This window comes from Penicillium rubens, assembly GCF_028828025.1.
Source record: "Penicillium rubens strain IBT 27055 chromosome Unknown utg000001l_segment0_segment0, whole genome shotgun sequence".
NCBI lineage: Eukaryota > Fungi > Ascomycota > Eurotiomycetes > Eurotiales > Aspergillaceae > Penicillium > Penicillium rubens.
The window spans coordinates 6,149,961-6,163,304 of record NW_026890599.1 but is presented as its reverse complement, the minus strand read 5'-3'; the positions used below and the strand labels follow the sequence as shown (position 1 = coordinate 6,163,304).

Genomic DNA, 13,344 nt, shown 5'->3' with positions numbered 1-13,344 from the left:
GGCAATATAGCAAGGGTGGCAAGATAAAGCATGTTTTTCCAATGAATAGAAGTGCTATTCTGCCTTGAGTCTGATTTTGACTTCTCATATACCGTCTCAACATTGCTACATCGGATATACAAGTTGCTATCAAACAAGAGTAAGAGACGGCCTTTCACCTCCCAAGTCATAAGGCTCCACCACTGCTACCTCGGTTCTATCTCTTATCAGCACCATCTATTACATTTCTGCGAACCACTTGTTTGCCCACGACTATCGTTTTCGCATGTCCCCTTCGCACAGTCACTGAGTCGTCAGATCACATAGCAGTTCAAACCACAATCCACCAAAATGGGAGACGGCTCCAGCAGCAGCTTTAACCATCCCACGACTGGTACCGCTGGTGGTGCCAGCTTTGAACCCACGCCTGCAAATAACGTCGGTGGAGGATCCGGCTGGGGAGATCCGGGCTTCGTCAAGGGCGGAACGGGTGACACAGCAGGCACGGGACCGCGGCATATTCCTGTACGTGGCTGTTCTATATTTACTCTTAAAGAACCTTGAATCGTGAAGCTGATGTGTGACTTGGATGCCAGGCTCCCAAACCTGCCAGCACTGCTGGCAGCTTCCTCGGACTGGAAGACCAGAAGGCACGCGATGAGAGCAAATACCTACAACGTGCTGATTTGACAGCCCATGGCAAACCTACAACTACAACCAGCGGGGAGCCAACTTGTGGAACTGAAGATCATGGTTTTATGGAGCATAAGCCGGCCGGTCCGGACACCTTACCTGGGTGGAAGACCGCAAAGAATCTGTTCGGCGCGTGACTTTTCCGCTTTCTCTTTGACCAACTGAAGACTACAAAAGCAGGGTGGAACTGTTATTGGCTTAGTTCGGTGCCCGTTACTTCTCGTTGACTTCGTCCATTCGATATGGGAACTCGCAAACAAACTCTACGAATGGCATGGATACCTGGGATTCAAGCTTAAACCCCCGTGTACGCAAGCGCTTGCTCGCCAGTATGAAGTGATTTCCACATTCCCACTAGTTGATTGGTCACGTCCCGGTTTTCTCGCGGGCTGCGCGCTAAGCTATTCCGTGACATACATCAACACTACCCTTTATTGATAGTGATAATAAAATAAAACCCATACGTTTTTCGAATTCCTCCGCGTCTGCGAATAAACGTTGGACCACTGCCTTGTTTTTAAGGGGGCGTTTAACTGGATTGTGGGAATGAGACAGTTCTTACATCATGAGGCAAAGATCGAGCTTGCTATTGACATTAAACTAAATATATAACAACTACTGGATGTTGTAATAAGAATTAAAAGATATCAGAACCATCGTTTCCCCCGGCAAAACTTCACTGCCTAAACAGCTCCGTGAGTCATCGAAGATATATCATCGATATGGCCATCAACCCAATCCGTCTTCTCCGTGCCAATCCGCGCCTTACAATTCGAAAGACGTCGTGTAAGATTATTTCCTTCTTGAAAAGGCGTTTTGAGTTCAGCTAATAGTATATCTACATATAGGTAATACCCCGTTGGCAAGATTCTATGCCAGCTCCGGCACGCAACCACCCAACGTGAGCGACCTAGCCTCCAGCTCGCCAGAATCTCAAGCCATCAACAAATCTCGAGGCATGAAAGGTCGGCAATCCCACGTCGCCGACACGCGCTCTGCGCAGTCCCCAATTTCCCCTGCGAACCAGAGGGACCTCGCCAGCGAAACCCACGAAGGAGAAGAACCGACGTCACCGGAGGCAGAAATCAAGAATGATCCTAGCATGTCCACAGAGGAGAAGAGAAAGAATGTAGAGAGGGCTGGGCAGAGGCCTATGGGGCCTGAGGATCGTTAGGGGAGCTTTTGGCTTTTTATTAGCTTTGTTGAAATCTGAGAGAGTCAATTAGGGGTTACTGGCGACGGTGCTTGGGTGGTTAATACGAAGAAAATTGTAGCTACTAAATAGATTAGGAAAACCGATTATGAAGGCCAATTTCAGATCTGAGATGATATATCAGGAATGTCAGGAACCTATATGGAAAGGTGGACTCTATATACGCCAGAATTGCTTATCCTGATATTGACTTACAGATGGAGTTCCTAGTCTCAACCGCCAACAGAAATCCTGAAGGATGGTTTCGCAATGCTGGTATAGCCCTCATAAAGCGGCACCCCGATTGGGAAATTGTATCCACAGCCTAAAATACGGTGCATATCGCTGAATATGTAGTAGTATACGGAGTACTATGTGCGGACATACATGTTCGGGCCTTCGCGATATCAATGACGTACCTAGGCATATTACGAATATAAACGAACGCACGTGGGCGGGGAAAGTGAGACCTTGTTCAGCGAACCAAGGCATGAACAACCCAAGGGTATTTTAACTATTTTAACATTATTCTTCGCAGATGTCTCATGAGATAATTCCAGGGTCTAAAATAGATCTAAGACACGGCAGGGTCTTGTATTCTAGAGTTTGGACTTAAGCCTTTTCCAGCAGCCAGTGTGGATACGCCATGTGGGGATGCAGCCTCAACGTCCAATGAAACCTCCCCAGCAGAAACAGGCATTGGAAGCCGAGCTCTCCGCCAATAGTAAAAGCCAAAATCTTCTAGCTTTGCTCTTCAGCGGGTTTTATACCGATCTTGGGAGAACGAACTCTGGTGCTTGGTTTGTTGGAGCCTAGAGATGGGCAGGTGGGCAGTAAACCCTAATTTGCAGTGCCAGGACCCTTGTCTGCTTTTCTGAATAGAATTTCCTGGACGCTTAAGGGAAGACGATCTACGAAACATGGACTGGGTCCAAAGGCAGAAATATAAAGATTCACAGGGTCTACGTGCGACGAGATGGCAAAAACTGAACGCTCTTTCGTACTCTCCCCTACTACAATCTTCATCATGCTTACTAGTGCTGTGTTCGCATCCTTATTTCTACTCGCCAGTGCACAACCATGGAAGCGAAGTCTCTTTATCGAGTCCATCACAGACTGCTCCCAGCTGCCATCGTACAGCAACGACACGAAGATAGCCGGGCCCTGGACAATCAAGGTCGACAGCTGCTACAATGGAACTTCGCCTGATGGGCTATGCAGCATCGAGGGCTTTGAGTCTGGTAGTGACATTACACGACAACGAGGAGACAGACCCAACACGATCGAGCATGGATTTGTAAGTTCCCACCTATTCCCAATGTCCATCTATGAGCACCTAAATGCACCAATAAAGAAAACCATGACTAACGGAGATTTAGATCACCATCGTAAGCGACAAAAACAACCTCAAAACCCAGCTCCGCTGCAACGGCCTCCTAAACACAATCGAAGCATACGTGCTTTCCGGCCCCGGCGACGGCGCCCTGGACTGGCACGCCGTTGGGATAGACCACCACCCCAGCACGGGGCGACTGGTCTGGGGCAAACCCGACGCCGAGCCCGTACAGGCGTACAGACATTATCATCACGGTGAACCCGTTGATGGCTTGTTCCTCGGATCGAACAATCAGACAAACTGGAGTGTGCATTCGGCCGGGAGGGATGTGAGCATCACTGATATGAAGCCGTATTGGGTTCCACGATTGATGATCCCAGAGACGAGTATTCGGGAGAATGAGTTTAGGACGTTGATTCGGATTGATGGGAGCTGAGTTGTTGGGATGTTTCTTTGACTTATTCTATCAGTGTGGTTGTTGTGTTTCTTGTTATTATACCCCTGTGGCTGCATATTGGTGGTGATGCGATGTCCACCATGTACAGTACCTTCGCAAAAGTTTGTCATCAAAATTTCGTGGCGTAGATCGATAAATTTGAAGCAGTAGAAATCCGTAGCCCAGCTAAAAGCTATAAGTACAATGTCTTTCATACAACGAAGAGGATGGATGGTATCTGTCCGTTGGGGGCGAATTCCCAGGAAACCGTGGAGGTATGCTGTAGCTCTAGCGATTATACATCATAAGATGACGCTAAACGAGTTCCGAACTGCACTGATATGAAACCCACGGTCCAGACTATTCGAAATCCGGTGAGGAGGGCTCGAGATGGATCCAGGACTCGTAGTTACAGATGCTTGGGGCAAGACTGAAGAAGCAAGACAACCAATGAAAGCTGTCGGGAATGGACACGCTGACGGTGCAGCAAATGGCATTGTCGACATTGGAAGGAAGGCGAGACACTCCTAATCGAGGACTTCCACAGGACAAGGAAACACCCCTGGTGATGAGACTAAAATTGGCGGAAGGAGCATCGTTATATGAGGCAAGGGTCTCCGTCGGTGCTGTTTGAGATTTTGTTGGGTCTGCCACCTTTCCCTCTTTTCAGTTTCGCACTATAGGCCTGCCAGGCATGCCCAATGTTTGCGTATAGGGCCCGGCCAATGTTTCGGGCCTGAAGATACCAGGGACATGCCGAGTTTCCTGTTTAGAATTTGTCTTCCAGGGCCACTCATACCACCCTGGATGAGGGCGCTGTCAGAAGAGCGTCGAACGGCACAGCGAAATGGTTGTCAGCTAGGAGGTGAGAGAGTTTGAGCATGAGTCGGATGGACCAGCTCCCGTGGTGAAGGCCAAACGACTCGAGACGGGGGCTTCGGTGCAGAAGTCAGGTCCTGTTCCTTCTAGGCGTACGGTGATCTGCCGGACGAAAGCAGTCAAACGACGGTTCGGCATCAGTTGAGGTTGTCCATGATAGGTGCTAGTGACCGGTGACGATGCCATGTGCGACATAGATGAGTGGAATCCCTTGTGTTTCGGATGCCACTATATATAGTCAGTTGTACAGTCAAGGCAGAAGATAGAGGCTTGGGAACAAAAGGAGGTCATTGTCTATCGTGCCTTCCTCTAGGGGCAGGGGAGCGGAGAGGAGTGACAACCCCTACCTGCGGTTACGGTTCATTTACTGTTCACCTTTTCACCTTGTCACCTTAGCTACCTTTGACCGTTCTTCCATCAACCATCATCTCTCTGAAGACAGATATCAGATGCAGGCTATTACAAGGCTTGTCAGACATCCGGCCAAAGTAGTCCAAGGATGTTTCTCACTCTTCATCTACACCGGGATTACCTGTTGAAGCCCATTTCGTCGGGTCACCAAACTGGTTATGATTGGCCAAAAGTCTGGCATCCTCCTGATGGGAGCCCAGATAGAGAGGGTTCCAGATTCCGTTCGCCTGTTATAAGGAAGGGACAAGTGTGGATAGCCACCCGGCGATTGAACGAGACCTATGCTACCAGTTTGAAGCTGAATGCGCGGCGCAGATCCATGTCCAAACTAACATCAACCATCCGAGGAAACAAAGAAATCCCCAGATTCCCCAGGTCAAAGGGAAACCGTTCCAACATCGGATGTCGGATCTTGCCATATTACCCGTGCGACGGCTGCGAAGACGGGCCAAGATCAACAGCCCGGTCCGAAAGGCCGTGACAGATGTCTCCAAGCCACCTGACATATTATCCCTCCAATAAAAGGAAGGTCTCGAGAGCATTCTCGATTGTTATCTGGGCATTTCTCCCGCAATGCAGATTCGGCATGTTTGGCCGTTACAGGAGAGGAATGGCTTCGTTTTCGACATTCCGGGGGCGTTCGCGCTAACCAGGCGAGTCCAATCAGGTGCCTCCTCGTATTTCCCCCAACCTTGTTTCCCCAGACAATCACAGCGTTGACCGCAGAATTGAATCCCGCAATTCCCACATGCCAATATTCTTCCTGCCGATAGGTGTAAATTTCAGACCCTCATTCCAGAGTTGGTCTAGACGCGCTGACAAGGATTTTGCACGACTCAGATATGTCTCTCTACATTCTATACAGCGTCAATTAGCCTGAATATCAGATGGGCTGATCGCGGTTTGGGGATGCGGCGCAGGATGGTCCTTGCTTTCTCCGCAACCCCAGACGCACGCTAATGCAAACATGGACACTAATGTAAATGTGGTCGATCCTGGCAGATAGGACTTCGTGGGAACTCACGTATATATACGGCAGTACCCCTGCCCTCCTCTCAAACTTAGTGTCCAGTTGCCCACCATGGCGTCCACTGTTGATACCGTGCTTGCTGTCGAGAAGACCGCTGTCAACCACGTGGAAGATACCCTGGGCCACGGCGCCGCCAACGAGGCCAGGCAGGCTAGCGACGATGAGCACTCGCAGACGTTGATGCAGGCCTTGCGTGAGAACCGCAAGGCTGTTATGTGGTCTGTTTTGGTCTCCGTGACCATTATCATGGAGGGATACGATACCATCCTCATGGCCAACTTCTTCGCCTACCCCACGTTTAATCAAAAGTATGGACAGGATTATGGTGGTGATATCGGGTGGCAGGTATCTGCACCTTGGCAGACCGGCCTGAGCATGGCTAGTACGGTTGGGTGTATCTTCGGTGAGTTCTGCTCTCGATTATCACCCCAGGACAAAGACTGACATGATCGCAGGTGGTATCTTGAACGGATACTGTGCGTCCAGATGGGGTTACCGAATTGTCATGTTTGTTGCCCTTATGTTCCTCAATGGCTTAATCTTCATCACCTTCTTCGCCAACTCCACAGGAGTACTCGTGGCAGGGCAGGTCCTTTGTGGACTCTCATGGGGAGTGTTTGCCACCATCGGGCCTGCCTATGCATCTGAGGTATGCCCAACCGTCCTGCGTGGTTACCTCACCATCTACGTCAACCTGTGCTGGGCCATCGGCCAACTGATCGCCTCCGGTGTCCTCTACGGGCTCGTCGATCGAACGGACGAATGGGGCTACCGTATCCCCTTCGGCTTGCAATGGATTTGGCCCGTCCCTTTGATGGTTATTTGCTGGCTCGCACCAGAAAGTCCCTGGTGGCTCGTTCGCCAGGATCGCCTGGAAGATGCAAAGCGCAGTATCCGCCGACTCGGCGGCACCAAGACCGAAGACCAGATCAACGGCCAACTCGCCATGATGGTGCACACTATCAAGCTCGAGGCCGAGATCGAAGCCGGCACCACCTACTACGACTGCTTCAAGGGGGTTGACCTCCGCCGCACGGAGATCTGCTGCATGGCCTTCGCCGGCCAGATTCTGTCCGGTAGTACATTCGCCTACTCACCTGCTTATTTCTTCACACAGGCCGGCCTGTCCGTAACCCACTCCTTCCAGCTCGGTGTCGGATGCACTGGAATTGCCTTTGTTGGAACCTGTTTCTCCTGGTGGCTGATCTCCGGCTTCGGCCGCCGCACGTTGTACGTCTGGGGCCAGGGAATCCTGTGCACAACACTCTTCATAATCGGGATTCTCGACGTTTCCTCATCCGCAAATGGTATTATGTGGGCACAGGCCGGACTCTGCTTCTTCTGGCTCTTAACCTATTCCCTCACCGTCGGCCCGATCACATACGCCATTGTCTCGGAGACATCATCCGTGCGTCTGCGCCCGCTGACAGTTTCCCTCGCGCGCACAGCATACCAGATTGTCAACGTGGTGTCGCAAGTGCTGCAGCCATATTTCATGAACCCGACAGCCTGGAATGCGTCGGGTAAGACTGGATTCTTCTGGGGTGCCACAGCACTCGCTGCCTTCGTCTGGGCATTCTTCCGTCTTCCCGAGGCCAAGGACCGCACGTACGCGGAGCTAGACATTCTGTTTGCCAGCAAGATCAAGGCAAGCAAGTTCGCCTCGACTGTTGTCGATGTCTATGCGGTTCGACCTTCTGAGTCGCAGGAAGGTCTTGTGCATGAGAAGGCGCAGGAGCCTAATGAGCGAAATCAAGAAACAGTGGGCATATAACCAGGGAGATTATTTATGGTGCGATGTGTGATTGACTTAGCAGGTTCTAGCATATAGCGTATTTAATGAACAGTTGACTTCTGGGGCTATATAGTACAAGAATAGTTGGCCGCATAAGCGTCCTTCTGAAGCATAAAATTGCCATGTTTAGCTAAAACTAGCAGCAGCTCTAAAAGGCAATAGAAATGGTACATCGCGGGATCGTCGGCAATATCAGCAGATCCTGGTGGTATGGTAGATCAAGACTATTACTCTATCATTCGCACGAGACCAAAAATAGGGAGAATTGGCAAAATCGATAGGCTGTTTTTATTACAGTAATTTTCGAAATCAGCTATACCGCCATACTCTTGCTACTTGATTCGGGTAACCGTTTAGCTCACCGCCTCGAAGTCTCTGCCGTACCGTCATCGTAATGATTGCCATAGTACAGTAATATTACACGAAACCATCCAGAATTGTTTTGTAGATCTGGCGATCTGGCGATCTCGCAAGGTCGCCTCCCGTCAGCCACGTTTTGCTTCTTTCCCCTCATTCTCCCCGCATGCTGCACAGCCTTCGTCTTAGCTCGTCATAATTCAAAAGGCTGTGCGTATGCTGTAAAGAGCTCACCCCGGTAGGCAAAGTTGCTTCTCTATCTTCATGGCTTGTCTCAAATAATTCGACTTCCATTCGTTCCCGGCCTCTATCAAAAAATGGGTTCTCCCAATAAGCTGACCAGGTGCTCTAGGATTGTGATTGCTTGCTTAGTATAACTCAGAGCCCCTATCACTTACACATTCTGGAAACAAGATGGTCTTCGTACCATCAGATGTAATTCATATTATCGTCACCATCATAAGAGACACCCCACGCCCGAAGAAAAAACGCAGCGTGTTTGGGAACGAAGAGCGTACTAAGATAGCCCAATACGCAACCGTCTCTCGCCAATGGCAGGCGGTCGTGGAGCGCGTAATCTGGCAGCGACAGCTGCGTATTGATTACGCTGGTGGTTGGCTTGCACAGCTGAAGGCATTTACATCTGGAACCTCAGACCGGCGCGCGAGAGTAGGTTATATTCGACGCCTTCTCTGGGAGCCCGAGATTAATTGGGACCATCTGCGCGAAAAGGCGGTCGCAGATGGAGCGGACAATGCACAAAAGTTTTCCGAGCGGTATGACCGGCAATGTCAAGCCTCCTTGCGTGATCTATTTGAGCTTCTCCATACGTGGAAAGATCGCCAGGTTAATGTCGAATTGTCGCTTCGGTTCAATGGTCACACATACGCTCGGGGGGAGGACGACGTTAGGAATATCACGCAAGAACAATGGGAGTCTCTGGATTACTACCAGCTGTGGAAAACAGGTAACGCCATACATCAGGTGTACCTGACTGCAGAGGATATCCAGAAGCTACCTCGTTTGCCACAAGTCACAAGTCTGGTATTGCTCGATATTGACACCACCGTTCTTCGACCGTTATCATTTTTCCACATCCTTAGTCGCTTGCCCCATGTTCGGCATATTTCCGGCGGAGAGGGGGGTCCCTTCAGCCCAGAGCGCTGCGGGTTTTGACTGATCAGCGACAAGGTACGGTAATTTCTTTCTGTCATGTTGATATTATAGATATTGTAAACCACGACTTACGCTGAACAGAGGTCGCCGACCATCTTCTGAGTCTTCCTGAATCAGCGGAGACGTTCACCTTCGCGATTACACACCACCGCGAACTCTCATTAAACCCCGCTCGTGATGCCGCCAACTATCTGTCACCTCGAGGCTTAGACGAATTCTCTATCTCCTGTCGCTCTCTGAGTCTGAGACTCCGAGAACTACGCCTCGACAAGGTCAGAGTCAGCAAATCGTTTTTTTGGCCCACGCTAGAAGAGATGGTCGACCCGACGTGTCTTACCTGGCCAAAATTGGAGGTCCTGGAAGTTCTAGAGGTCCCGCCGAATACACCCGACGGTATGTCCTTTTGGGGTAGCAACCTGGAGCATTATTATTGACCTGATATGCAAGGTAAATGGATACTCGACAACAATCATGAAGCAGATTGGGAAGGAGAGCTGGATGATGATTCGTATGATGAATGGGAATACGATATCGCTTATTATGCGAGGCGCGGCATCCTCAAGAGCGACCCAGTCAACCAGCTCTATGAGTCCATTGGTCTCGCGGCGCAGCGAATGCCGCGATTGCGGAGCTTGAAGCACTCATTCCGAGGTGCAGTTGGCGAGAGTGGGAGCCATGAGTGGTTGCGCTTTAAGAGGGATCTCTCCACCGGCATGGTTTCGCTGCAGGTCAACACAGAGTGGGGTTTGGAATTGGAAGAGAAAGTCATATGTGCCTGGGGATTGAAAGATAAGAAAGCGAAGGAGTTTCGCGAGAAATGGTCTGTTTCGCTTGAAAGGTGGCCTTGATCGAATTCTCTTTACGAACATGTAGTATTTAGATAACCTCGGATTACGGGCAAGGACAGTGCGGAAGAGAGGTTATGAATGCCTGGGCATAGAAGGAATGGTACGAGGTAGCATGCGTATACAGTGGCGTTTCATTAATATTTGGACCCCAGTACTTCTCATAATTGACCGGTTTTATATACCTATTCCTACTACACACACCTAGGGCACGCGTAGCATACGCTGATTATCGAGGTTACTACCCCTTTCCTCTCTTTTTTTCCCCTCTCTAATTCTATCCCTATATTTCTAATGCTATAGCACGCGGCCCTAAGCTCGTTCTGAGCTATATGTGAGTTAAAACGTTTAGTTTTGAATATTTTCAAAATTCTACCGGTAGTAAATAAGTGGGGCCTAACCCTTCCGATGTACTAGGGTACAAATACTAATAAAACATAACTATAGTTAGTAGTTTCGTGTAAAGTAAATTCATGTTTTGGAGCAATTGACTGATTGTGCCTATGAATAGCCGTCTGTTCACCATGCCACACCATTGGCAGTGGCAACACCATAATTGTACGGTCCATGCCCTTAACTCGGCCGAACATCGCAATGGGCCATTTAAGCCCAACGCGATCGGATGATCCCACAATGGCGCCACTACATACACAAGAACCCAGCAATTTCAAGTGTGCTAATAGGAAGGAAAAACAGGCGATTCTCGGACGGAAAATTAAAATAAAATAAAATAATTATCGTAAATTAGACATGGGATTAAAAGTATTATAGAGCCTAGATCTATCGTGAATCCTGCACGGACACGCGAACGGACCTCTCAACCTTCCACCCGGGAGCCTCGGGGTCGTTGTCGTTACTGTATGGAGTCAGGTCTTCCTCGCTGGAACCAAGGTCTTTCTGTTGAGCCGTGGAGATAGTGGTCGTAACGCCGTGGTATTCGTCGCTTCGTCTGCCAGTCCAGAGCTGGCAGTCGTCACGGGACAAGTGTTGCGATGGCACGGAGCGGCGGAAGCCAGCAGCGCGGTTGTTGGATAAGGGAAATGAGTTTGGTGTGCGGCTTAGACCACCGGATGAACTGTCGCGGAAGAAGCGGACCAAGGGGCGGAATGTTGTGAGACAGCCTGCTGTGATGCCGATGCCGGCTTCGACGTTGGACCAGATAGAGAGTTGGTAAGTGGCGTCTGCTGGGTGTCAGTGGAACTCTCCGTGTTGAAATGAATTGCGAAGCTGAGACGACATGGTACGTACATAGGAATTCGGAATCTTTGTAGGTGATGATGTAGGGAATGCGGATAATGACCGCGGCACTCGCACTGCAGACATGTTAGCAATTGCCACCATATAGATTAAACACATATGCTTCGGGACCACGAACATGCAACCGATACCCAAAATAGCAACTATGGCACCCTTGTTGCGGCGTTTCATGCGCAAGTCCCAGATCAGTGCCACGGGAAGCAATCCAATAGTCAGGTCGGTGATAGCGGCGCCAACACTGTACAAGTACGCAACACCGATGAGGACATTTGTATCAATGCACGAGCCATTGGCCTTAGGCTGTGCGCGGTTCCAGAAAAGGTCGACGGGGGAGCATTGGAACATGGTGAAGAAGAAGAAGATGAGACCAATGGCGGTGGCTAGAGCTATAACGGCGTAGAGGATGTAGGCGTGGACGCGGGAAACGGTGATGCGGAGAAGCGCGATGATGATCGAGATCTTAGCGACGACGCAGGTCAATACGTAGAAGAGTTGGCCTGTCCACCAGCACTGTTGGGAGTCCGTGAGCTTGCGTTCCAGATGTTAGGGCTAGGATCGTACCAGCAATGCGCGGTGGAAGTCGTCCGGGTGTAGAGCGAAATAAGCCAATTTCCTCCCTAGGCCGTATTTACACCCGACGATCCCACAAATTGCGAAGACCGTGTTGAGTGCCTATAAGGGAAGGTGCGATATTAGTTGTTGTTCGATTTGTGGAAGGTGCATGTTAGCTCACCATGGCTATAACCATAGTACCATCATCCCAGCCCCAAGCCCGAACGACTTGAGTGCGAACGAAGCATCTTAGGATAACGCTCAAAAGCGAAATAGCGAAGAAAACAGAAGTGACGATCAAAATCGCCTTATTCCGGCTATCATCGTTGACCGCCTCAAGTACCTCCATATTATCCATGGTGAAGGAACAGAGGGCATGGGGATCCCATCCGCACCTATAGAAAGAAAGTGCCAAAGAGAGCCAAAGGAACGGGGGGATTCCCTCGTGGTTTTATTTGAAGATCCCCATGTGGCCGGCTATTCTGACTTCAATAAACCTTCACTTAGCTCTAGACCCCGAAGTTTTCTATTTTCAATCGAAAATCCCAAAGTGGGAATCGGCGCTGGAAAAGGGAGCCACCCCTTGAGACGGCAACCAGTCAATAATATCTCGCTAGTGGGGGCGGATGAGTACTGGATCTTCGGATGGAGTCCTCGTTCGATGGATCGCCACATGAGACGACCCAAAATGGCGGGCCAGTTTTGGGGTCATTTTGAGCAGCCTAGAGGAGTACGGAGTAGAGGGGTTTGCCTATTGAAATTTGAGTTATTAACTGTGGCACCAACACTCCCGAGGTCGGTGTTTGCCCCACTACCCATACAGTAGTTAAGGCACCATGACTTTTCTCAATCATCTAACGAGGTAGAGACAGAGAGAGAGGGCTAATATATAGTACAAGTCTAGTTCAATTGATCTAATTCTAGAATTAATTCTATATATCAATGTGGAAGAAGGATAAAACCTCAGAACGACACAGAGATTGTCTGCCAAAACCTGTTTTCTTTGTTTTAGTATGCTTAATATTCCCCACCGATGTTTCATGAAACTATTTTGAGGGACAAGAAAACGTATATTATGTCTATGATGTGCTAAGTCTCATTTGTATGCCTTCCTATTTTGCAATTGGTGAGAATTTTGTCCTTGCAGGCCTGTCCCAGCAATTGGGTAACGGTGTTGGTACCCTTGGCACGAGGATTCCAAGGTTTTACCGAAGAATTGGGGAGTATGGGGAGATGCTGGTGGCACACGTGCATTGAGTTTCGCCCGGCTTTCCTCCTCTTCACGGACTCCGGCGCCGCCCGTCCTTTAACAGTCGAATAAAACCCTGGAACCTGGAGGTGATATGGAACCACACTGGTCCTGCACGAAGCAGGGTTTGTAACAGATGCAGATGTGACGTTTTACG

At 49.7% G+C, this 13,344-nt stretch overlaps 7 protein-coding genes across 7 annotated transcripts; 5 read left to right on the top strand and 2 right to left on the bottom strand.

The window, feature by feature from the left end:
- Window positions 1–330: 330 nt before the first annotated feature.
- N7525_002375 (uncharacterized protein) lies at window positions 331–809 on the top strand (the record flags this gene model as incomplete). The annotated part of the gene is made up of 2 exons (XM_002556929.1): window positions 331–504; window positions 576–809. The coding sequence occupies 2 exons, from the start codon at window positions 331–333 to the stop codon at window positions 807–809; spliced, it is 408 nt and encodes a 135-aa protein (XP_002556975.1).
- Window positions 810–1,394: 585 nt separating this feature from the next.
- Window positions 1,395–1,846, top strand: N7525_002374 (uncharacterized protein; the record flags this gene model as incomplete). Its single annotated transcript, XM_002556930.1, has 2 exons — window positions 1,395–1,458; window positions 1,521–1,846. The coding sequence occupies 2 exons, from the start codon at window positions 1,395–1,397 to the stop codon at window positions 1,844–1,846; spliced, it is 390 nt and encodes a 129-aa protein (XP_002556976.1).
- Window positions 1,847–2,840: 994 nt separating this feature from the next.
- Window positions 2,841–3,636, top strand: N7525_002373 (uncharacterized protein; the record flags this gene model as incomplete). The annotated part of the gene is made up of 2 exons (XM_002556931.2): window positions 2,841–3,161; window positions 3,244–3,636. 2 exons carry the CDS (start codon window positions 2,841–2,843, stop codon window positions 3,634–3,636), a joined length of 714 nt encoding a protein of 237 aa, XP_002556977.2.
- Window positions 3,637–4,494: 858 nt separating this feature from the next.
- N7525_002372 (uncharacterized protein) lies at window positions 4,495–4,710 on the bottom strand (the record flags this gene model as incomplete). The annotated part of the gene is made up of 1 exon (XM_061212285.1): window positions 4,495–4,710. The coding sequence occupies one exon, from the start codon at window positions 4,708–4,710 to the stop codon at window positions 4,495–4,497; it is 216 nt and encodes a 71-aa protein (XP_061071511.1).
- A 1,297-nt stretch (window positions 4,711–6,007) lies between these two features.
- N7525_002371 (uncharacterized protein) lies at window positions 6,008–7,730 on the top strand (the record flags this gene model as incomplete). Its single annotated transcript, XM_002556934.1, has 2 exons — window positions 6,008–6,359; window positions 6,412–7,730. 2 exons carry the CDS (start codon window positions 6,008–6,010, stop codon window positions 7,728–7,730), a joined length of 1,671 nt encoding a protein of 556 aa, XP_002556980.1.
- Window positions 7,731–8,522: 792 nt separating this feature from the next.
- On the top strand, window positions 8,523–10,132 carry N7525_002370 (uncharacterized protein; the record flags this gene model as incomplete). The annotated part of the gene is made up of 3 exons (XM_061212284.1): window positions 8,523–9,252; window positions 9,366–9,677; window positions 9,732–10,132. The coding sequence occupies 3 exons, from the start codon at window positions 8,523–8,525 to the stop codon at window positions 10,130–10,132; spliced, it is 1,443 nt and encodes a 480-aa protein (XP_061071510.1).
- A 777-nt stretch (window positions 10,133–10,909) lies between these two features.
- Window positions 10,910–12,296, bottom strand: N7525_002369 (putative integral membrane protein; the record flags this gene model as incomplete). The annotated part of the gene is made up of 5 exons (XM_061212283.1): window positions 10,910–11,310; window positions 11,378–11,442; window positions 11,505–11,896; window positions 11,948–12,058; window positions 12,120–12,296. 5 exons carry the CDS (start codon window positions 12,294–12,296, stop codon window positions 10,910–10,912), a joined length of 1,146 nt encoding a protein of 381 aa, XP_061071509.1.
- Window positions 12,297–13,344: the final 1,048 nt, after the last annotated feature.